The 24,595-nt window shown below is 38.3% G+C and overlaps 1 protein-coding gene and 2 long non-coding RNA genes across 13 annotated transcripts; 2 read left to right on the top strand and 1 right to left on the bottom strand.

Annotated features, from left to right (window-relative positions):
- The first annotated feature begins 499 nt into the window (after positions 1-499).
- LOC136244477 (uncharacterized) lies at positions 500-19,068 on the top strand. 10 transcript variants are annotated; one of them, XR_010695325.1, is made up of 19 exons: positions 500-617; positions 3,112-3,157; positions 3,421-3,500; positions 4,974-5,031; positions 5,076-5,266; positions 5,404-5,480; positions 6,405-6,502; positions 9,227-9,310; positions 9,357-9,450; positions 9,501-9,590; positions 9,647-9,709; positions 9,765-9,962; positions 10,616-10,725; positions 11,544-18,384; positions 18,429-18,484; positions 18,535-18,608; positions 18,658-18,725; positions 18,780-18,823; positions 18,880-19,068. It is a non-coding gene; the product is annotated as an uncharacterized lncRNA (long non-coding RNA). The 10 variants fall into 10 exon arrangements; XR_010695319.1 differs by having other exon boundaries at positions 4,974-5,266; XR_010695320.1 differs by lacking the exons at positions 500-617; positions 3,112-3,157; positions 3,421-3,500; ... (2 more) ...; positions 5,404-5,480; positions 6,405-6,502 and adding exons at positions 7,059-7,513; positions 10,770-10,890.
- Positions 19,069-19,633: 565 nt separating this feature from the next.
- LOC136244441 (uncharacterized) lies at positions 19,634-23,207 on the top strand. 2 transcript variants are annotated; one of them, XR_010695245.1, is made up of 2 exons: positions 19,634-22,652; positions 22,845-23,207. XR_010695245.1 is itself a non-coding variant. In XM_066036024.1 (2 exons), exons 1-2 carry the CDS (start codon positions 19,705-19,707, stop codon positions 21,469-21,471), a joined length of 1,647 nt encoding a protein of 548 aa, XP_065892096.1. In that variant the 5' UTR covers positions 19,635-19,704; the 3' UTR covers positions 21,472-23,207. The 2 variants fall into 2 exon arrangements, 1 of the variants encoding a protein (XP_065892096.1); XM_066036024.1 differs by having other exon boundaries at positions 19,635-19,879; positions 20,000-23,207.
- On the bottom strand, positions 21,442-23,892 carry LOC136244481 (uncharacterized). Its single transcript, XR_010695334.1, has 3 exons — positions 23,409-23,892; positions 23,229-23,355; positions 21,442-23,157 (listed from the first exon to the last, which is right to left on the bottom strand). It is a non-coding gene; the product is annotated as an uncharacterized lncRNA (long non-coding RNA).
- Positions 23,893-24,595: the final 703 nt, after the last annotated feature.

The following is a 24,595-nucleotide window of genomic DNA, read 5'->3' as shown; positions in this document are numbered from 1 at the left end:
AAAAGTTTTACTATTAACCTACCATCACAGCCATTTCTTGGCCGCCACCTTGGATTTCACACTTTTTTCACCATAGCCTTTCTGAGGGCCGCACACTTTTTTTACAGCTTGGCTGTTTTGGATTAGATTGTAATTAACTCCCCTACACTTGATCAATTTTGTAATATGATTAATACCTGTGCGTTATAATCTCTTGATTTCTGCACAGTAATAAATATTCGTTATGTCTGAGTCTCTGAGAGCTACCGTGTTTTTCAGGTTTCTGGCGAAAATCAAAGCATTAACGTGATCAAACACGTGATCCGTGCTTCGAACTAGCAAGGCTTACATAACTTGCAGCATACTAGCAATACTTGAACGTGTACAATGATCGGCAAAAGGTGCGAATATTCACTTTAAATGCCTTGCAAGTTCGAGATATTTTGAATTACAGATCACGTGTTTGTACTTTGATTTTCGCAAGAAACCTGAAAAACACGGTATCCTCATGGGCGTCCGTCTGCTTTGTGATCATGTGATGTAAGAATCCACGTGATGCTACAATGTGCGATTTCGGACGCGATGAAGACAGTTGGGTAGTGCGCTGATTTAGCAGACGTCGAGAACATGAAATACAGGTATTGTAGTGTTACATGTGTGTACTCTCGAGACAGCAGGCAACGTGGGAAAGGCGCTAGGCCTATGACAGGAAATAGTACTACACTGATACTTTGCAAGTTTAATCCTGTGACCTTGATCACACTTAGAAGTTCTAATGGAAAATCGAAACCCATAATATAACACCATTTTCACATGGACACCCAAAAGTGCATGGGGCTTGAATAACCCACTCCACTAGAAGCTATATAAATACGCGCGAGTTAACTGTTTTAAATACTGAAAACTTACCCTTGAACTTACCAGAGGTCCTTGGCAGAAAATAATGAATAGTGCTACACCATATCAAATACACTAAACTATTAGAATCTCTGAGACAAACAGCTGCTTAACAGTGTTGGTAGGAGCATGTATTAAAATCTGTGGATGCTGTCACTGCTGATTATCTTGGTGGTGTAATTGAGGCCACACCACCATTGGTATTGACTCCAGTAACAATGCTGTGATCATCATTCAGCTAACAATTGACCAATTAGCTTAGTCTGAAATTATAAAATGCTATTAAAGAACTACTGGTACAAGATCAGTCACCATATTAGATAACTGATATCAGATCAGTACAATATCGATAGACTGGTAATAAATTTCCTAGATTGGATCGGTATCGGTAAAGCTCAGAAAAGTTGAATCGGTACATCTCTAATGAACGTGTCTGCATTTATGGGTTCCCACACTGTCATCATATTTAATTCAGTCTTGCATAGCTACAAGTACACAAAAAAAATGGATTTTCAACTACCAGGTGCCATTCAGCTAGCTAACTCATCTAGAATTAACCAAATATGTATTACTATTTTATTATGTTGTGCAACAACACATAATTAATTCTAAAGGTAAATAACTTGCAGTAATAAACAATTACAAATAACAACACACGTAAGAGAATATATATATATACTATTACTTAAAGATTCATTAATTCTCGGATTTTGTAATTCATGAAGTTTTTGTAATTCGTCAATTGCATTGCTATACACTGCTAAGGAAGTGCTTGTTAAATAAACCACTTTTAACAACACATGCACAGAAGTATCTTCTAAACTGTTTTATAGTTTGACTGCAGTGTTTTTCCCCACAAATTCTTTCGACAAAGCCTCAAAGCTGCTCTTCATTTTTGTTCATGTACGTGGGGATAAGCCCCCTTTCCAATTCGAAGGGATTGTACAAGTTGAGCTGAATCCTGAGAAACAGCTAAAAATTAAAAGTGAGTTTTTTCTCAACAGAGTTAACATTTTAGCCAACCAGATGATTAGTGGTAACAGCAAAGGTGTCAACAACAGACACACACTGTTTGGCTCCACTACAAGGCAAGGGCTGTAATGGACACTGTACTTATATGGCTTTCCCATAGGAAATGTATTGTGAAAATCTGAGTGAAGTGTGTTTATGCTGGACTGGGATTATCATGTCATGTGTTTAGTTGTAAACATGTCCACATTTTGTGGGGAGTCTCAGAGATGTTCCTGTTAGACTATTACTACAGCTAAAAGTTCATACTATGAAGGGGGTTACTATTCAGTGGACTGGACTACTGGACTGGAACGCTGGACTGGACTACTGGACTGACATATTTTTGGTTTTTACACATTCTGAGGTTGGTTTTATTGAGTATTGCTAGTAAGAACCCTTTGGGTACCTGCAGCCCACTTCTAAATACTGAAGACAAACAGTGGAATATGCGAAAACTGTCTCTTAATATTTTCGCTACTGTTCATTATGCCACTATACAACACTTATTCCTTACCTGGTGTGTAGTAATGCTGCAGGCAGTGCAGGGAACTGAATATGACAGCAATAGTTAACCAGCGACCGACTAGCCAGTAGACAACCTTTCGAGATATCCTTGAGGAGCAAGCTAGTCTCGCCAGCATGGCCAGACCTCTCTAGTCAGTGCAGGGGCTTACCAATTAGAGATTTTTCAGCATGGGCGCTTATAATCTTTATTTGATAAGCCCCTACACTGAAACAGCGATACTAGTGAGAGCAAGACTAATGAGACAAGCTTGCTCCTCAAGCTTGCTCCTCAAGCTTGCTCTAAGGATATATCTTGAAGGATATTGTCTACTAGCTAGTTGATTGCTGGTTAACTATTGCTGTCACATTCACTGCCAGAATTCCCTGCGCTGCCTGCAGCATTACTACACACCAGGTAAGGAATAAGTGTTGTATAGTGGCATAATGAACAGTAGCGAAATTAGTAAGAGACAGTTTTTGCATATTCCACTGTTTGTCTTCAGTGTTTAGAAGCGTTTAGAAGTGGGCTGCAGGTGCCCAAAGAGTTCTTACTAGCAAGACTCCGTAAATCCAACCATAGAATGTGCAAAAACCAAAAATATGTCAGTCCAGTAGTCCAGTCCAGTGTTCCAGTCCAGTAGTCCAGTCCACTGAATAGTGACGCCCATACTATGAACTTGTATGCTAAAGAGCACTTCATGTTCCTGTTGTTACACACAGGTCACAGCGAGGCTGTCATAGCAGTATCATTTAGTCCTGATGGAAGGTGAGTGTGTGTGTATAAGGACCTTATGAAATGTCGGAAGTTTATGTAGATGTGTGTACTAGCATGTTAGTGATTGTAATTACAGTCCAGCTCCATTCTCAGTATTACAATTGGGTTCTTTTGAAGCAATTGCTGTAAAGTACAAGTTTTTGTGTGTGTGTGTGTGTGTGTGTGTGTGTGTGTGTGTGTGTGTGTGTGTGTGTGTGTGTGTGTGTGTGTGTGTGTGTGTGTGTGTTCATATAACTTGTCATTCTGTTGTACAGGGGTCTAGCTAGTGGATCAGGTGATTGTACTGTTAGATTATAGGATACCAGTATGGAGACTCCTCATGATGTTTGTAAAGGTGTGTATAGTATAGTGTGTACTGTGTACATGTGTTGAAGATACAGATCACATGGTAGACACTGTGTATAAGAAGGATACAATCATATAATAGTCTCCATAGCTATATAATACAAACCATTAATGTACAATAGTATATACAAACAGTTCAGTTATCACATATATGTCTCTTATGAGTCTTCAGTGTCCTGCCAAGTCTCTGAACTGTCTTGACAACTTGTCCAGTAGTCACATGATGTGGTCTAGTTGTGGAGGAGATGATGTCTAATGTAGAATGAGTTGACTGTGTCTGAGCTAACTCATAAGTAAACAGGAGAGTTCTACAGTCTTGTTCCATCATGGTATTCTGTGTATCAGGGGGTGTATTCTTTTGATGTGGACTTAGCATTTGGCAGTGTCTATACTCAGTAGTGCAGTTGACAGCCTTTTCATTTCTGTAACCATCCAAAGTGCTGTCTATTGTGTACCTAGCTTCTTCATTGCTAGAAGGACTTGTTGTCCAGGGTTAGCTGGGTATACTCTTTCTCTTTTATGATTAGAGTGTTTCTGCTGATCTGACACGTGACATATACTACGTATCTCATTTTACTAGAAGGGGTTTCTCCTCACTGTAGTCAGATTGATAGACCAGTACTGGTTAGTTATGCACTGACAGTTACGTGTAAACAGGATCTCATAAAGAGGACAGTTCAGTAGTGACATGTTTGGTATGTAGTTACATGAGCAGTAGGAGCTGTGAGTGTTCCTCCTGTTCCACAATCAATAACTGACTATTGTTGAGTAGTGGAAGACTTGACTTTGTGACAAAAGATGGACTAGTATAATCAGCTACGATCACCATTGTCTGTATTGGTTGAAAGGACTTAACCACTCTGTGCAACAGTTTGTTGTATTGACTACCAAAAGCATGTGATACCTCTAAAATGCTGTTAAAGCATTAGGCTGTAGGGAATCAGCTTATTGGTTTGGTCTGCCAATAGGATGAACAATATTTGGAAGTTATATGTGTGAAGTTCTAAGGGCAGATGTTGTGATCAAGCCCTGCTAGACTTTGATGACCCAAGTGTTTGTAATGTGCAAATGGTCAGGTAATACCTACCTAATTTTCACAGTGGCCCTTATCATTGCCAGACACTGTTTTGTAGCTTTGTGTTGCTCAGCTTGCATACTCAACAACATCATTATAGGTTGTTGACAGGACAGCCCCAAGTCCCACATCTGAGGCATCTGTAGGTAATGTAAATGTGTCACCACAAGCAATTACAATAGTGATTACTTTAGACCATTAATCTGTCATGTTCAACTGCCCACTTGTGGGGCCATGCCAGCAAATCTAGCACAAATATACTGGTAGAATTAGCTAGATCAATAAATGACCTGAGCATTTATAAAGTACTGGAATTGCCTTCTGGCATTAACTGTTGTTTGAGTATTTGAATTCCAGGTGTGAGAGTTTTTTTTCTTTTTTTTTCAGATAAAACTGACTGCAGATGGTGGTGCATAAATCCAATTTGATGAGAGATCATTAGCATGTGAGGCTGAAAAACTACCAATTGTTGACATACTATCAACACAGTCCTTGTGTGATCTCTTAACACTTCGTCTTGTCTCCTATGGCATGTTTGTGGATCAGTGTGAACTCCCATAATCTTTACCCAGTGCCAGGACTGAATGCCATCTTCTCAGTAGAGTCCTTGTGCTTATAAGTAACTGCTGAAATATAAGCACTGTGGTTCACAATTAATTCCTACAATGGTCACATCAAAGGTATCATTTTAGGTGTTCATATTGCTGTTGAAATGTGCTTGTATAGCTAACACAATTGAGTGGTACCTTATTGTAGTGTACATACTAAAAGGTTGATGTAGTGTCTTATCTTTCTCTCTTGCTCTACATACATGTAGCTCACTGCCATTGGATCCTCAGTATTGCCTGGTCACCAGATGGGAAGAAGATTGCATCAGGTTGTAAAGCTGGCAAGGTGAATGAAATGTATGGAGTTGTCCACCTCATTTCCCTCTACCACCCTTAATAATACTACTACTACAGTGGAACCTGTCTAAAGTGGTCACCTTCGGGCCAGAGATATTTGGTCTTTATAGAGAGGTGGCTGCCTAACTCACTATCATATCTCTATAAAGCAGCCATAGGCCACAAATCAAGGTTTGACCTTTATACAAAGGTTCCTGGGATTATAGCTATCCTCACACATGCCTACTCTTCAATCCATTACTTACATAACAGGCATAAACAAAGTAGCAGAAACCAGAAAGGATGACCAACAAGAGCGAGAAACCACTATATGGAGACATTATCACTAGGCTGCCTTGCTACAAAGCCAGTGAAGGAAAGGCTATGGTTTTTATACTGGAAAGACAGTTACCTGGTAACTAGTAACTACACAACTGTAAATTCCGAGATAAATTCAAAAAATTAGCATATTGTGGGGTGAGCTTTAATTGGAATCATGTGAAGAGACAAAGCCATGGAGTGGCTATAAGTTTATCTATACAGACAACTGTGAGTATAAAATGTTATAGAAGTATAAAGTAGTGTACCTGGTTTACTCACTGTTATGACTTGCTGTGGCTGCTTTGTAAGAGGCTTTTTTGTATAACGAAGTGCTTCCAAAAGCTGACTGTTATATGTGTTATAGAGGTGACTGCTTAATGCAAACTATTTCTGTACAAACTGTTTAGGAATCAGTCGGGACCAGTCACATGGCCATTTTGCTGAGGTGACCACCCAACTCAGGTGACCATTAAGAGAGGTTCCACTATACTACACAGTTATACACAGTATGTTAATACCCTACTACACAGTGTGAGACATATCCAATACTTGTGAAAATTTCTCTTCTACACACCACGATACAATTGTTATCAGTTTATCATACAATCTACAGGTGTGTATATGGGACCCAGTAACTGGTAAACAATTGGGGAAATTCCTAACTGGCCACAGACAGTGGATAACATGGTTGTCATGGAGACCAATGCATCAGTAAGTATGCTCATATGCAGACCATATATAGACGTTCTGCATATAGTTGTGAGACTGAATTGTATGGGACTTGTAAATGTGAAGTCAAACTGTTGGAAATGATCAGTGTGGACTTAGCTTTTACCTCCATTAGCTTTTATTGTGATGCCAATGGAAAGTATAGTCAATTAGCTACATGTAGGTCTACATGTAACAACCACTGTAACATTTTTTTCTAGAAGCTATACAAGCTTTGTGCTTGCTTTCAACTTTTGGTCCTTGCGTACATTTATCATTAATTGTGTTGGTAGTTATAACACTTTGTGTACTGCGATCATAACAGCCTGTGCTTGTATACACTATATTTTGCATTGATAATTACATAATATTTTATGGTACATAATTCCTGTTAGGGATCCTGTATATGTACTCCACACTATAGGATAGTAGTGTATGTACTCCACACTATAGGATAGTAGTGTATGTACTCCACACTATAGGATAGTAGTGTATGTACTCCACACTATAGGATGGTAGTGTATGTACTCCACACTATAGGATAGTAGTGTATGTACTCCACACTATAGGATAGTAGTGTATGTACTCCACACTATAGGATAGTAGTGTATGTACTCCACACTATAGGATAGTAGTGTATGTACTCCACACTATAGGATAGTAGTGTACACTGTTAAAAAGCCTGAGTGCATTTCATACCAAAATTGTATGCATTGCATACTGAGTTGCTACACTAGAAGGTATGAAACAGATCTGCATGCATTACATACTAAAAACGTTAGCATATCACACTAACATATTGGTATGAAATAACATACCCTGTGAGCATACCATGACGCCATAGCTCAGAGATATGCGCCTCTTATATGGGAAGATAAGCGCTTCTTATATGGAGCGTTTATGAATAGGCGCATACAAAAGCACTGGATGCGAGATGGGTTTGGGAGCTTGTTAGAAACTCTCGAGGGAAAGAGGTTGAAGGATCATGACGAGTCGAGTAAACTGAAGCACAGAGTGAGTTCTTAGTATTTGATAAGCAACGGTTTCAGGAAACCATAGATTACAATTATAACTCCCGTGACAAGTGTGGGTTAAATAAACTCTGGTTCGGTTCTAAGCCTTGTTCCAAGCTCCTTTATATGTTGTGTAACTGTTAGAGTTGATAATGAATACCATCTGTCTCATACCCAGACCCAGTGGGCCATTTTCAGTCAACCAGCTTTGGCATCCAATGAAAGTTTGGCTGAATCTTAGTCAATCGAATTTAAATTTGATCCGTGTTGACTATCTTCATGCATGCATCTACAACGAAACTGCATTGCTTTGGTCACTCCAAATAAATTCTCTGTTCCAGTCCACTGCCTGCATCCGTGTCACTAATAATATTATAATTCTTCCGTTTTTTCTTGCATACTGAACAGTTTCAATTTTATAATGCGTCAGTGTGCATTGAGTCTCTACAAATTTACATTTTGTTCTACCTGCAACTTAATTTTATGCTGGCTATGCTCAGGAAAAGCTACCAATTTTATAATGGAAATGGACTGCTCGCTTGCATAAATGTGGAGGACGGGAAACAGAGTCTTTATTTAGAGTGGCCTTGTGTTTGGAGCAGTCATGCACTTTTGTAATATAATTACATCTTAGCAATGGTGCAACTAGCCATTCAGCCCTTGGTAGCCACTGAAGTACTGCAGGTGAGTGTTAATGATACACCGGTTTCTGTCTAGTTACAGTAGTGGGTAACAGTATGCAATCTTTTAAAACTGCATGTTGGCTATTTGCTACATTAATATAACTTGCTACTCTGCTCTACGGCTTTTATTATACAAACAGGAGCTAGCTGGAGTTGGCTATAATAATTATTTACATAAGCCTATAGGTAGACCCATTTAGATGCTAATACTGGTCCAGCCATTTAGTCAAACAAAATCAGTCCGGCTAGACCAGTTTGATATCCAAATTTAGTCCGGCTAATTACCTATATTCAAAACGCTTGATTAACCAGATTTTTTTTCATGTAATAGAACTATGGACCAGTAACCTCAAAAGCAAGTCATGCAAATCAGCAGATGTATACAGATATAGTTATTGTTTATGGGTTCATATATAGTGGTATTGAAATTTTACTAAGATACACTATCCATGCTCAATTAACGTTCTCACAACTAAGCAAGTGCATGGTTGTACTGTCACCTAATGATATAACTCACTGATAAACTTTGTCAATGGCCTACCTTAACTACATTAATATAGATTTCAATGATAGCTGTGACTAGGGTATGTGTGCACGGTAGTATCAGGTGGAGGAGACTGTTCACACCGTGATATGGGTAACCATTTTAAATCGGAATATGCTAGATAATATTGTACAGTGTGTATGTGTGTGTGTAGGTGAGACTTCGGGTGCCTACACCTTCACTTGTGGGATATGGTACAGCCTCCTGCGGGGTTACTAGTCCTAGGATTTGCCTGCACTGACTCCTGTGCTTGTTCACTGGGTAGGCATGACCATACTAGCATGACAGCTGAAGGCTTTGCTTTTTGTTTGCTTTTGTGTGTGTCCAGGGTTAGTTCTAGAAATGTTGCTCACCTGGTTTCAAGTTCTGAAATACAGGGAGTAGTTGCTTTGCTTATTTAGGTGTATATTTTCATGTATGGTTAGCTACTGTTTGACACACGTATGCATGACGACTGCTCTGTTAAAATGTATGATTGTTATTTTAGAGTAGCTATGCATATGTTGATTTTATCTGAATAATATGGTTCAGCGGTATCGACTCTACCTGATTAAATGGTTACAGACCCAAGGTATATTCAGTATCCTTGGAGAATGACTGTCGAGATTTCAGTTTAGATGGTGTCTCTGTGATCACATCGGTGAACTTATCCAGGAGACTGGAGGCATACAAGTCCTCATAGTTTCTGCTTATGGAAATAAACTATCAAAAGTTAGTTTATATGCAAATAAACTTGTTTATATTATATTATATTGGTACAGAGAGTAAATTGAAGACAAAAGAGGAACTCTAGATCTGTAAAGACAGTTAGAATGCCTGTAGACTCTGACAATGGTATTGTCAATAGTCAGGTAACTAAGAACTTTATAGCAGTCACAATGCATTTCTACTTCTATTGCTTCATCAGGTGACAACGTTCTTAGGGTGGAAAATAAGAACAGATTGCATGGAGCTGTATGCAAATGTTGGAGTGGGTACAAATAAAGTTTTTTCTTACCTCATGACATGTTATACTTTTCCTATAGTAATATAACTGCTGTGCTGACATCATACCCACAGGAATAAGCACCTCTTATCTGGAACATTTATGCCGGAATAGGCACTTGCAAGAGCGTCAGCATCAGGGTCTGGGGGAGAAATACTCGAAGGAGTAAGGCTTAGAGACTGAAGGATCATGAAGAAACGAGTTGACTAAATTGCACGCGGACTGGTATAGTAACAGGGTGAGTTTTTAGTATTCGATATCCGCGTAGAGAAAGTCTATGGTAAAACCGAGGGTCACAAGTGGGATTAATAACCTATACATAAACAAAGATTCTAAGCCTTGTCTTTAATACAGGCCTTCATCTAGGAAATGACTCAAGGTGGGGGGGGGGGGATAACCATGAGTGGGCAATAATTAAAGATCCACGTGTCATCCCTATGCACACTCCACCTAGGATGTATCTTACACTCTCAGGTGCATTGTCGTGTGCCTGAGGATGACCATGCCACTCCAGAAATTTAGGCTTTCTTAAATTGCCTCTGGTGCATTCTTGAGTATCTCAGAGTGAAGAAAATTTTGTATTTTTGTTTCAAATTGCTTATGGTGCATTTTCAATTACCTGAGAATAACATGCCATTTTTAGACTCAAATTACTTGTGGTTCATTCTCAGGTACATGAGAATGCAAAGCCACTCCAGGACATTTTTGCATTTTAAACTCTCATAGGTGGCTTCTTGTGCATTCTCGTACCACATGTCCGCCATGAAATTTTTGTATTTTAGACTCTCGGATTGCTTCTGATGCATTGTTAACAATTTAATGGGGTGAGAGTTTGTCAAGGGATGGCGGCAATGAAGTCCTGGTTTATATGTTGTGTGTTAAACTGTTTAGGGTGGTTATAAAGATTTTTTTTAAATCGGTGTTTGCTAACATTGGTTCCTAGAAGGCAAAGTCTGCAAATATACATGGAAACAGTAGAGACAGTTAGAAGGAAGAGACTGGTAAGTTGTTTGAATTTGAATTGATTGCTGCAATAAAAATTTAGATCTGGGACAAAAATTGTTCCAGCTGGGTCATTTTCAGTCAAACCAAATTTGATACTACTTGATTGTTAAGGGAGGGCTGTGATGTGTTGTGTAGATGGCTGTTTTTAAGCAGAGAAGCAGGTAACATTCGCAATATAAATGGGAAATCAGCCTGGGGGCACATCACAGTGAAATATCCCATTTCTCTTGCATGATTATATAGCACTGGTTTCTTTCTTGCACTGTCACCTTACGTAACTACTGTCACTGAAGTTTATATCTCTGTTCAAATTGTGTCGTGTTGTGCCTGACTGTAGTGTCACGCATACATAGCAGTTTAGCAAGTAGCTACAACAAATCTTTAATAGTATCATCCACTCATGCATTCACTATGCTTGTCACTATGTCAGTACTGCATGAACTAAGGTGTGAATCATATGGGGAAGGTTGGAGATTAGTAAAAAGGCTTTTTTGGGAAAGAGGGGGGAATTTTTGTCAATTTAAAAACCTTTCATGAATGCATCTAAAATCGCAAATTCACAAATGTTATCTTCCGCGAATGATTCCCATTATACAGTATTATTTCCATGCATGGTTAACCGTTATTTAACACTCATACTAGCACTTAGCTTGACAAATGTTTTGTTGAAAAGTATGACTGCTCTATTAGAGTAGCTATTTGAATATTTTGATGGTAAAATTATTTTTAGAAACTGTGGAAACACTCATTAAACATTTTTTGTGTGTATTATGTGGTGTTGTGCATGCAGAGTGAAAGCTATCTCATTTGATAGGAGCTGACACTGGATCATCGTCAACCAGTTGAAACAGTGATATAGGGCTCAAACGAATATTCTATTATTCGAATATTCGGAGAATATTCGTTTCAAAGGAAATACGTAACATCAGTGTGTAAATACTTGGAATTCTTGATCCTACATAAGCATATCTATGACATAAATGATCAAATCATGTTGATCTGAATTGTATTAAAGAGACATCTTGTACAACAGGATTATTGATATCTCGTCCATATACCAATGCTGAAAAAGAATATTCGAATATTCGGTAGTTGTGAATAAAGAATATTCGAATAGTAAAAACCACTATTTGTTTGAGCCCTACAGTGATACAAAAGATGTATCTTGTTCTTGTATAACTTTGTATGAACTGTACTGTTTGCAATATTATTTCAGTATGGAGATAACAATAGAATACATAGCTTTCAGTTTTGGTATCTTGTTGAGGCAAAGTTTCCCCGACCTGTGGTCAGTGTTTTTATGGATGTACCTTGGACCATACGGGCTTTATGTATGATGCTGGCAACTGGCCCAACTAATGTGTACTCAACATACAGCAACTCTGTACACAGGTCTAAGTGAGGGATATTCTCTGAATCCCTTTCATCAACCATACGAAACTAAAAACTGTTTTCTCAAGGTGTTCAGTCATATTATCAATGTGCTGTGTTGTGTGTAGCACTCATGAACTTTTTGGTTGTGTACACATACTGTGCAGATAACCACACAAACACAAATACATTGTCCACGAAAGTTAACTATATATGTTAAAATTGTGAAAATGAAATAAATGTATTGCAGTGTATATACATAGAGGTTTTGCAGTACACATTCCTTAGGCATGTATGCACTGACTAGTGGATTGAGGATTCTACATTGATTTTTAAAAGTACAAAGCGAGAAGTTTTACTGGGATATGCTAAAAAGCCATTGTAACAAGTGGCTATCTCTAGCAAATATGTATAATATTGAGGGTTGACATGTAGCTATGAATTTTGTAACGTATTGTGGGTTTTGGTATGTACATTCACCCACAATGTCTGCGCACATATTATGTGAACATTCCCTGCAAAACCTCTAACGTGCATGTTATTTCCTACCAATACAACTGGAAGATGAAACACAAATAAAATCTGCACTATACATAATTCCCACATGTTTGGTAATAAGCTGATCGTTCACCAGAGTAGTATATATTCATTGCTGCGAATTTGCTGGATATGCACAAGCAAGTGCTACTGATGGATGTAGTGCCACCAAAATGTACTAGGTTGATGTCATTTATAAATGCCTTTGAGCATGTTCAGTAGACAGACACTATACAGTATCTAATCAATGTGATATGGGTCCAGCAGGTCTGGATTGTTTATGATGTACAGTAGCTATGATAGGTGAAATTTGTATGTGAAGTAACATTGTTGGTTATGATAAAAGTGCATCCTAATAATTTGTGTCATAATTACTTTGTAGTGTCACTTGTTCTCAGCAGTGTTACAGTGGATGGAATCCCTCAAAATGACATTAAAATAATTGTGGTCACTTAGGAATTCTTAACTAGCTGAACGAATGCCTTTCTTTGGTACCTAGCATGTATTCATGCATGGAGAGTGAGAAAACTTATAGCAAAATGCATGCGAGTTAGTTGCAATGCAATAGACATGAACTTTACTTTTGTCATTGCTTTCTGGGAATGGTTTTCTTTGTACACATGAAGAATAGAGGGAATAAAACACTATATTTTGACAGATTTGCTGGTAAATAGATTGAAATTAAATTTCTTGCTGTTACATTCCAACTCCAACACTATTCATCATAAAAGGCTGAAGCTTTGGTTGTCCACTGTTTACCATGGATACTGAATTGTACTGGGCGTATTATTCGTGGACTTTGGCTATCCACAAAATTTTCATCCTTTAAATTAACAATTATACCCTTATATCATTTAAGGTTTAAACCTGCGTACTGTGATGCACATGGGATCAACTGAGCAAATCATCATTTGTGTACATTTCTTGAACTACATTTTACTGACCATATACCTACAAATTTTCAATGCGGATTAAGAAATGTCAGAATTTTGGTGGTTATATTTTTGAAGATCACTCCTTCACTCAGGTTACCTATTGTATTTTACCAGCCCTGATACTTCAATTAAAAACATGCATGCCATGTGTTCGCAAATTGCCCAAATTGGAATAGAATGTTCACAAAATACAAATAGAATTTCTTAGCATAGATTAGACTAAATGTAAACTCACACAGTCTATTCATTAATTTAAGAGTTATGAACTGTTTTATTTCTGTTTAGGATAATTCTTTGAGTATCAGTTTAATGGAGTATCAGTTTAATGGAGTATCAGTTTAATGGAGTATCAGTTTAACATCTTGATTTCTACAAAAAGGACAAACAAAGATAAATACATTTATCCAGCCCTGTCCTTATGTGGGATGATCAATAACATTCATGTTATTGATAATACCGTAATTTGCTTTTTTATTATTTTATATACCACTTTAACGTGGGTGTTCAAAGGCACCGCTCAGTGTTTAACTCGCATATTGCCCAGGAAATATCAAGATATCGTCTGGGCAATATCATGGGAAAGCGGTTTGCCAATGACTTTGATACCAAAGAACCAATGCGCTTTGACTTGTTATATTGAGCAACATAGAGCTTTGTATTGTGGAACTCATATTTGTATTGGTTACTAAGCTTAGTATATTTGCTAAGATAGACTAGTTGGTTGTTACTAAAGGATAATGAAGGCACAAAATAATTGTTTGGGCGATCATGGATGTGTATTTCTACCCACCGCGTATCAGCCTTTGAACAGACCACGGAAAAGCAAAGCTACTACTACTGCTTTGAAACAGGTCAGTAACTTACAGTCCTAAGTACTTAACTTAATATAATAACTTACTTACTGTCCCAATATCAAAGTTAGTTGGCTAAACTTAGTACAAAAATGATAACAATATAAACTCCATCCCACAATCACAAGTTTTCTAACATTGCATGTTAAAGCATAGTAATGTTTTAACATATGGATAACGTTCTGATGGCTATTAGCCCACACTATTAAAACCATAATTGATCTTCAGATGCTACTGTATAAAATAAAAGGGATGAGTTCTCAGTAGTTCTTTCACCTATTAGGTGAGTGCGGCCCAAGTAATATATATCATTTATACCACGGCTGCTTGGAATTTGCTGATATTATACACCCGCAGCCCTCGGGCTTTGAGTGTATATATTAGCAAATCCCTCCCAGCCGTGGTATAACTGTTATATAATAAAATTATGTGAACAGATCTACAAAAACCCAACATAATGGCACATTTTTTCAAATTCTTTATTATGGAATATTATAATCTACTAAATCAAGTATTTGCTCTGACCAAGTTTTAGCCTTCTATGCCAACAACTTTTGGAGTTATATCCCTACAAAGTAGCAACAACAGAAAGATTGATTTTCCTAATACAGCAAGTATTGGGAAAATAAATTACAGGTGCTTACAAAAACTGCTGTAACTTACAAACACAATGCAGTACAGAGTTGCAACTTGCACTATTGTGTTCACCATGAATAGGGGAGTCTACTACTGGGTAAGTTTTTCCTTCTATCACTTTTCTTCACTATGTACAGGTCAAAATCAGTGAAGAAAGATCAATCACGTATGACTGCTTCGACGTGACGTAAACAAATACTCATAACTCACACATCCTTTAGTCTACTGCAACGACACAAAGACTTTCGAACTCCTCTTGAGTAGGTGAATAAGATGATATCCAGGCTTTTATCATTGGACTCTCTCTTCACAAAAAACAAATTAAAAATTTTTACAAAATTTTTTTTCAAATTACACTAATATTTTACCCATTATAATCAATGGCTAATACTGAAAATTTAGGCTTGCGCCATTATGTCAGGTTTTTGAAGATCAGATCACATATGAAAAATTGTATTACTACAATATTTAATCTATATCTTTAAGAAAAATAGATCAAGCTAGACTCATAAACTAAGGCATGGACTTGGTCTGGCATAGCCTTGGGTTGAAACAGATTGTAAGCAATAAAATGAAACTTGTGCATTGGTATCAACTGGGCGTGATCAATGGCCCCAAAGTAGAAAATCAGAACAATAATATTATCTTGATAATGAAAATGTGTTTTTCCAAGACACCCATAACAGGTTCCCAATTAGTTTCTTGCTCAAGAAACAACAAAACTAAAATGGCATAACAAACTGGCCAGGCTAGTTTGTTATGCCATTGGGTTTGGAACCACGTGGTAGCGAGTAAGCCAGGTTGGGATCCAGCTAAAAGTAGTACCATTAGGCCACTTCAACTAAATCTTTGTTTCTCGGGCGAAATTCAGCCAAATAAAGGTCGGTAAAATAAAAATAGGCTATTTTGCTAGCTGAAGAGTGATATTGCGAGTCAAGCGGTGGCTAAGCTACATTACGGTTGCTGTATCACTTGTGAGTAGGCAGCTATATGTTGAGATATTTAGTGTTACTTACTTTTTAAGAGCTTAAAGATAAATTTGCAACTCTTTCGTGGCATTATCACTCTTTGCAAGGTGATCACGTGATTAACATAATTATTTTATGCTAAAAATATAGGGTCGGTCGGGCCCAAGAAACAAAAGATTTAGTTGAAGTACCTTATCTTAGTTTGGTCAGTAAAGCAAATTTCTTCCAAATCTCAAATAACTAAACTTTCACAATTTATTGTATCATGAATAATACAACCTACTGGAGGACGTGAAATTGAATTTACAGGTTTTTACAATTGATTTTGTCCCATTTGCAATAGAGTTTGTCACTTTTGCAGAATTCTCTTTTGCTATTGATTTTATCATCCTTAACAAGATTGGCAGCTGCAGTAAACACGAAAACAAGATTATAGCAAGTGCTTGACAATCTTGTTAAAGCACAACTGTTGTAAACAACTCTTTAATTCTTCTTACAGCTTCTTTAACAGCTTTGCAATTTTTGCTTAACCATTGGTGATGGGTGTGGTCACTCGCCAACAAACTAATTAACTTGAAGGCCTTTGCGTATCTAGTGTCTCAAGTGGTATTCTCTATGGTAAAATGATCCACCTTGTGATAAGCGGCTAGTTTACTGCAGACGATGCAATTATGATGAATTCTTGTGCAAAAGTGACAAAATGTAATGTAAAAGCGATGAATTCAATCACACATATACATGCTTCACACATGAAATATCACATCAGATCAATAAAAGTGTTCGTGACCCCCTGACCGCTCAAAATCTCCGGGCCCTGACCCTGTACTGTCACTACAAAACGTGGGTTGGCTTGGCTGTATATGAAACTGTTTTGTTGCTGGCTTGGTGTTGCAGAAACACACAACCTTGGACCTTACAATTAGGATAATTCACTAGTTTTTCACTTTAGTCCATAAAAGTTTCAGAAGAATCCGTAAACATGTATTATCACAGGACACCATTATGTCTAACCTTTATGTCATATGTAATAGCCCTGACAATCTATAAGAAACATTGGAAGTCATGTGAAAATAATAGATGTGATTCAGACTTCCGGACGTATGAATTTTTGTAACTTGACTTCGGAGACTGTGTAAAGAAACAGTGAAGGATGGAAGCAAGAGTTCATAATATTATGAACTCTTGATAGATGCTTGTCAGTATTATATATAAACAAAGATTATCCAGCACTATATTTTGAAGAAAAGTCAGTGACTAAGTATGCTTTAGTCGCCAAAATGATTTCGGTCAAATGTGAAATTCGTCCCACCAGCCCGAATTAAGCTACAATACTCCTCAGACAATAATATTATGGGTATGTTATAGTGTTTAAAGACATACTTGTTCAGTGGCCAATTTGCAGTGGTGGTTTTCGAGATGCTAATAGAGCACCCCATGTTTTATACATCCATAGTGACCTAAGTTCTGTAAAACATCATGGCTATTGACGGACGTGAGTTTAAATGTAATGGCTTTCTGTAAATATGCGTTTCCAGATTCTTCTGAAACCTCTATATAAAATGGTGATCAAGAAGGAAAAATATTGATGATCACAGTTCATTACTCCAGTTGAAAGTGCATCACCCATCATCAACTGGCAGTGTGGAAGTGACTACCAATTGCAGAGTGACCTCAATCTGATGATGCAAACTTTCAACATGAGTACTGTATATCTACCTGGAATAAAAGCAGCATAGTAGCGGTAGTCCGCCACAAACTTGGCAGCGAGTGATTGTCTGGTAGCTCAGGTAGCTAGCCGACTCAGTTTATTTTTGCGTAGGCGCCTCAAGTGATGGTGAAGTGACTCTACATTGACAAGGAATCGTACAGTAGATAAGATTTCACATACTTGGAATCACAACTAACCTTGCTGTACTCACATGATTCGATGTTCCATCCCGTGTTCTATTTAATTGTCACCATCCCTATAACACTCACGTGAGGATGCTATCGGCAGCTGCAATTTGTTAGCAACCGTTTGGACATACGACGTTGAGTCGAATATTCACAAACGGAGGTTGTTGAGTAGGGCTGTACTTAAAGTTGTCGGAGCTGGTGGTGCATGGTGTAGGCCGGTGTTGGACTGAGCTGCCGCTACTGGGTTGAACCATACCAGACTATTCGGTTTGTTTCATTATACTGATAATAATTTCTTGCTTGACTAAACTTTTTAGCAGGCGGCTACATACTGCAGTCGACCATGAACTGTACGAAGGCGCTCCGCAGGCTCCTGTGCCGGCGGCTCAGGGGGCCGGTTCAATTAACTACCATTCTCTCAGTTCCGGCGGCCGGGGTTTACATACTAGCACTGATAACAGGTTGGTAACTATGTTACTTGCAGTGGCTTTTAGTTTTAATATAGGTGTGCTGACAGAAAAGTGTTGACAGAAGTGACAGGTCAGGATGAAGTGACACCAGGTACGGACAGTACAAAGGTGTTATCATGTCACATATCATATCCTTTCTAGCAAACAGCAATTAGTTCTAGTGACATGGATTGAAATACTGCTATATAGTCGGGATGGCCAGACCACCAAACGTGGTAAGATTATGGAATGCTATGATTTATCAATCATTTTTTTTCTTCCCAGAACACCGATTTGTAAATGTATAAGACCAGTCTTATGCTATTAAGACACAACTGATTCAATAACAACAGGTATTATACCGTACAATTCTTACATTAAAATTCATAATCTATAATAATTGACAGAATTAGCTATACATTGCTTCTGAAAGAGATTTCAATCATGCATGGTAAGTACATTATTTCTTGGCTTCATCTGTTCACAATGCATACCATAATGCCATAGAAACAACTGCAGAAATAGAAGATAGTGATAGCTGTATGCAGTTCCCATGGATGTCATTCATCTTAGATGTTCAGATATGCAGTGTCGAAACCTAGAACAATAAATATAATTAGCAATATTTTGAAATATGTATTTGTAATTGTAAATGGATGTTAATCATACCAAAAAAACAGTCTGCATTACATACAATGGCTAGAATGGTTATAGTAATGCATTATGGATGTAGATCATACTGGGAATACAGTGTGCATTACATACTATGGGTCGAATGGTCAGTAATGCACACAACAAATGGAATGCTCGGTGTGAGGAAGCATATCATCTGCAGTTTGGTGTGATATGCAACCAACTGTTTTAACAGTGTATGTACTCCATACTATAGGATAGTAGTGTATGTACTCCACACTATAGGATAGTAGTGTATGTACTCCACACTATAGGATAGTAGTGTATGTACTCCACACTATAGGATGGTAGTGTATGTACTCCACACTATAGGATGGTAGTGTATGTACTCCACACTATAGGATGGTAGTGTATGTACTCCACACTATAGGATAGTAGTGTATGTACTCCACACTATAGGATAGTAGTGTATGTACTCCACACTATAGGATAGTAGTGTATGTACTCCACACTATAGGATGGTAGTGTATGTACTCCACACTATAGGATAGTAGTGTATGTACTCCACACTATAGGATAGTAGTGTATGTACTCCACACTATAGACTATGTGCGATCTAGGGCGTGGCACTTATTACATCATTAAAAAATCACGTGAAAAACGCATCCGCCATTTTTTGAGGGCAAAAAGGAACAAGTGATGCCGTCGAGTTGCTGTGCTGTTGAGTGCCGAAATCGTTGTAAAGCGGGAAAAGTTACATTGTACACCTTCCCTAAGAATCTGGTGCGAAGAAGACAGTGGATACAAGCTATTCACCGTGAAGCTTGGGAACCAACTCAGCATTCTCGGGTCTGTGGAAGACATTTCATTTCAGGTAGACACGGGATGAAAGTGTGTAATAGTTATACTGTAAATAATCAGAATGCTGCTTGGTTAAGTGTAATATTTTGTGAATGCACTACAACCACTACTGAAGTTTTTCTGTATTTTACAGGAAGACCTTGCAGGTTGAAATGGGATCCTGACTATGTTCCATCAATATTCTCATTTAAAGAGAGAAATGAAGAAGCAGATGAAGATAAGTTGGCTAGAAGTCATAGATTGCAGAACAGGAGAAGGGGCTACTCATCAAGTACACACTCGAGTACACGTAAGGCATCACGAAAGTGCAAATCAACTACTACTCGTGATCAGGTGCCACAAGTTGAAAATGCCGAGGAGTTGACGTCGACAGGAAATGATATAACTGATAGCACTGGAATAATGGATAATGAAATTTTAAGTAGTGCTGTTGAGACCATGGAAATTGACCATGAGCAGCATTGTGATGGTCCTGACGATTCTTCTGTGTTACATCAGCCCCGAACGCTTTCACATCTAGCAGAAGAATGTCTTAAGGGATACATACCTTCACTTGTAATGATCATTCATAAGCAGCAGCAGATTATTCAGCAACAACATCACGTTATTGATGCACTTAATGATAAAAAGGTGTCACTGGAAAAATGTCTAGATGAACAAAAAGAGTTAACTGAAATGGTGAAAGAAGAGCTGCAGACTGCATCTGTATTACTCAGCCCCTCTCTCCGAATGAAGGATGATGATGAACAAACTTATTTTTATTCTGGTTTGCCATCATATTCTGCATTTACCACACTACTTGCTTTGCTTTCTACTGTTTTACCTCCGTACGAGCACAGAGGAATAAGTCATAGTGACCAGCTTCTGATGGTCTTGATGAAACTGAGACGGGCAACAACGAATCAGGATCTAGCTTATCGATTCAGAATTGATGTAACCAGAGTGTCTAAAATTTTTCATCTGTGGATTGATACAATGGCCTTTCAGCTAAAGCCTCTAGTAAAATGGCCAGAAAGAGGAATGATCCGGACCACTATCCCTGACTGTTTTAAGCCAAAATATGCCCGTACAACATGTATTATTGATTGCTCAGAAATCTTTATTCAACGCCCATCTTCATTAGCAGCAAGAGCTGAAACATATTCTAATTACAAAAGTCATAACACTGTGAAGTTTCTAATTGCTATTAGCCCCACGGGTGCAATTATCTTTGTTTCTAAGTGTTGGGGAGGACGTGCCAGTGACAAACACATTACTGCACACAGTGGGTTTTTGGACAAGCTGATGCACGGTGACTTGGTTTTAGCTGATAGAGGTTTTGATATAACAGAACCTTTAGCTCTTCGTGGTGCTTCACTAGCAATTCCTCCTTTCACAAAGGGAAAACCCCAACTCTCACAGAGGGAAGTGGAGACAGCTAGAGAATTGTCTAGGGTGAGGATCCATGTGGAACGAGCCATTGGGAGGCTCAAAAACTTCAGAATTTTACAGTCAACTCTACCGATCACCCTGGTGAAATCTACTACTGATGAAGAATTTTGTACCATTGATAAGATCTTATTTGTATGTGCTGCATTATGTAACTTGCAACCACCTTTGGTTTAAAATTATGTGAAGAAATTATATACGCCACAACATTTTAGTTCATCAGTATATTATAAAGAATTCACAAATCTAAAACTTGAACTATGATGCAGAATATAAAATGGGACAGTACATAATCACATATTAAGAAAATCAAATATTACAGTTAGGACAGAACCAATCTCCTCTAGGGGCTCGCTTTATGCCAACACATTTGAAGTGAAACCATGAAATCTTACACTCAGAATTATCACAGCAAATCATCTTTCCATGCTCACCTTCTTGACAAAAACAGTATGTAACTTCTTCATTGCTGGTGGCTGCTACAGTGGTGGAGCTGGACAACTCACTTGTATCTATTACATTGCGAGTTAGGATTTCTGGTAACATAATTTCTACATAAAACTTCGTTAGCTTTCTAATCAAACTTTCAGTGAAGTTAGAATTAACTTCCATTCGCTCTATTAGAATTCCCTCGGGTGTCCATACAACAAAATCACAGTACTGTTTGCAGCTAACTACAAGCTGTCCCTGTACCTGTGTATAATATTTGTGATTCTGACGAAGCCCAGTTTCATTTTAAAATGAGTTTTTCGATCTGTGAAGCTGTGATGGGTGAGTACATTTACCTGAAAATGGGCACTTAATCTCCACAATTCCTTGTCCACCACAGCAACTACATTCTACCAATGCATCTGGGCTTGCACCCAAAAAAGGATATTGGGGGTTAACAACCAACCCAGCCAATGTACACCGGAATCCTTGATGTAATGATGACATTTTAGCAATGTATTCTCTCCTTGCTGTGTCTTCTTTTTCAACTCCCCATTTAATGGCCGGAATGTGACTGATGTCCACATTACATAGCAACCTCTTTAAAAGACTATCAGGACTATTTTTTTCCTTGAAAGTGAAGACATCGTGGAACAAAGAAGCAGTAATACGACCTTGTCGTTGACTATACCAGTCACTGCTTAGCCTTTGGGTGCGTGTTGCTAATTCAATGGCCATAGCTTGCTCATCAGTAACAGACAAGCTTAAAAACACTTCTTTTGACAACTGAAGCAACATTTCCTTACTCAGTTTTTTGTGTTTGGGATCAAATAATTCAAGCAAAGGCTTTGGGATACTGGGTACTACTTGTGTAATCACCAAGGAAGAAATTGATGCATCAGCACTGGATGTTGTTGATTCCATCACGGGTGTTGTGACCATTGATGTATCAGGACTCACTGATGATTCCACCATGGGTGTAGTGGCCGTTAATGTATCAGGACTCGATGGTGATTCCACCACGGGTGTTGTGACCATTGATGTATCGGGACTCGATGATGATTCCACCATGGGTGTAGTGGCCGTTGATGTATCAGGACTCACTGATGATTCCATCACAGGTGTTGTGACAATTGATGAATCAACACTTGAGGATATCATTCCTGAGTCAGTTACAGAATCTACAATTGGTGTACCAACACTCGATGTCACTTTGGATAGCTGAGAATCGTCATCAGGTTTTGGAACAATAGTAAAGACAGAAGCATGGGGCAAACAATTATTGATTGCACTGTAGAGTGTTTCTGGTGGTATTTGTGACAAATTTCTTTGCTACTTTTTAGCTGAAGAAGTAAACTCACTGCAAGTCTGTTTTCTTTTAGAACTGTGTTTAGGCTTTACAAAATTAATATTTCTGACTTCAGCAGGATTTATCTGTAGAAAGATAAAAAGTTATAAACACTATTTATTACCTAATTCGTAAATACAGCAATATGATAACTCACATTTTCTTTATACCAGTTGTTCCAATTACAGCTTGTGGAGGTGCACGATGGCTTAGTAAGACCCAATCGAACAGCAGTTTCAACCTTGAAAAGTATTGCCGCTATGTGACTGCACACTTCACCCAGGCTACATATTAAACCAAGAATGACAATATATCTGTACTACCATGTAGAACTTACCCGGCTTTGCAAGTACAATGTGCTGTTATAACTTCAGCATCAGCCTTCTGCAATATGACCCAGGCCTTATGGGCTTGATCTGGAGTCTTTTGACTGGGGTTCACCAATGCTTTTAGGATGACATGATTCCCATGCCCATAGCAGTAGACAGTGCGGACATGACCGTTGCAAAAATAGTTGTACGCGTCCAGAGACTTGTGGGCTTTCAACTTTTCCTTGGTATAGGGCCCTTTGGTTTCGATTAAATATGAATATAAATCACCATACACCAGATCTGGCCACTGTGTCATATCATCCGTCCACGATTCCTCGCCAATAGAGTATGGATCAGGTAGTACTTCATCACGTATTGTGAGCTTTTCAACATAGCGTCTTTGTGCTAAATACTCTAACGATTTAAAATACTCAGAAGTCATAATTTCAACATTCGCTTTTGCCCTCAAAAAATGGCGGATGCGTTTTTCACGTGATTTTTTAATGATGTAATAAGTGCCACGCCCTAGATCGCACATAGTCTATAGGATAGTAGTGTATGTACTCCACACTATAGGATACAAAGCAGAATTCCGTCATCTTCCATAGGAATATTATGTTATGTAGGACACTATCAGGATGTGGTCACTGGGTTAGTGGTGTACATGTAGTAGTAACTGGATCATGTGAGCTCCTGTCAGGTGAACACACTATGTCTCAACACTGACTATGTGTTAAGGACTGGACCATATGAATCAGCTAATGACAAACCAGAAGGTATTGTGTAGTAGTTCTCTGGCTAGTAATGTTGTATGCCCTACCGTATAACAACAAATATTGGCAAAACTGATATTTGGTGATTTGCTATAAAATTGCAGTTGGCAAAAATGTAATTTGGTGAAATGCTGTCACTGAAAAATTGGCGGTGCACACGAGTGGTGTAAGGTGCGTGCTGTAACGTACAATCCTTTTTGTGTTGAAATATTATGGATTCAGTCACTGCATGCATGAGTCTGGCAGAGTCGTTTTCATGGGACAGGTCTGGGTCTGATCTGCTTTAAAGAAAATCCAGGCCCTTCTGCAGTCATGGGTCACGCCCACTTATCATGATCATTTGCTGTCTGTAGGCATACGTAGAGCCTCACCCATTTATCAATGGCTGCACACGAATTCATGTCTTGCTACCTGCAAGCTTACGTGGAGCCATGCCCACT

Source organism: Dysidea avara, chromosome 14 (genome assembly GCF_963678975.1).
Source record: "Dysidea avara chromosome 14, odDysAvar1.4, whole genome shotgun sequence".
In the NCBI taxonomy this organism is placed as follows: Eukaryota; Metazoa; Porifera; class Demospongiae; order Dictyoceratida; family Dysideidae; genus Dysidea; species Dysidea avara.
The sequence above is the reverse complement of the archived record's forward strand: the minus strand, read 5'-3'. Positions and strand labels throughout refer to the sequence as shown.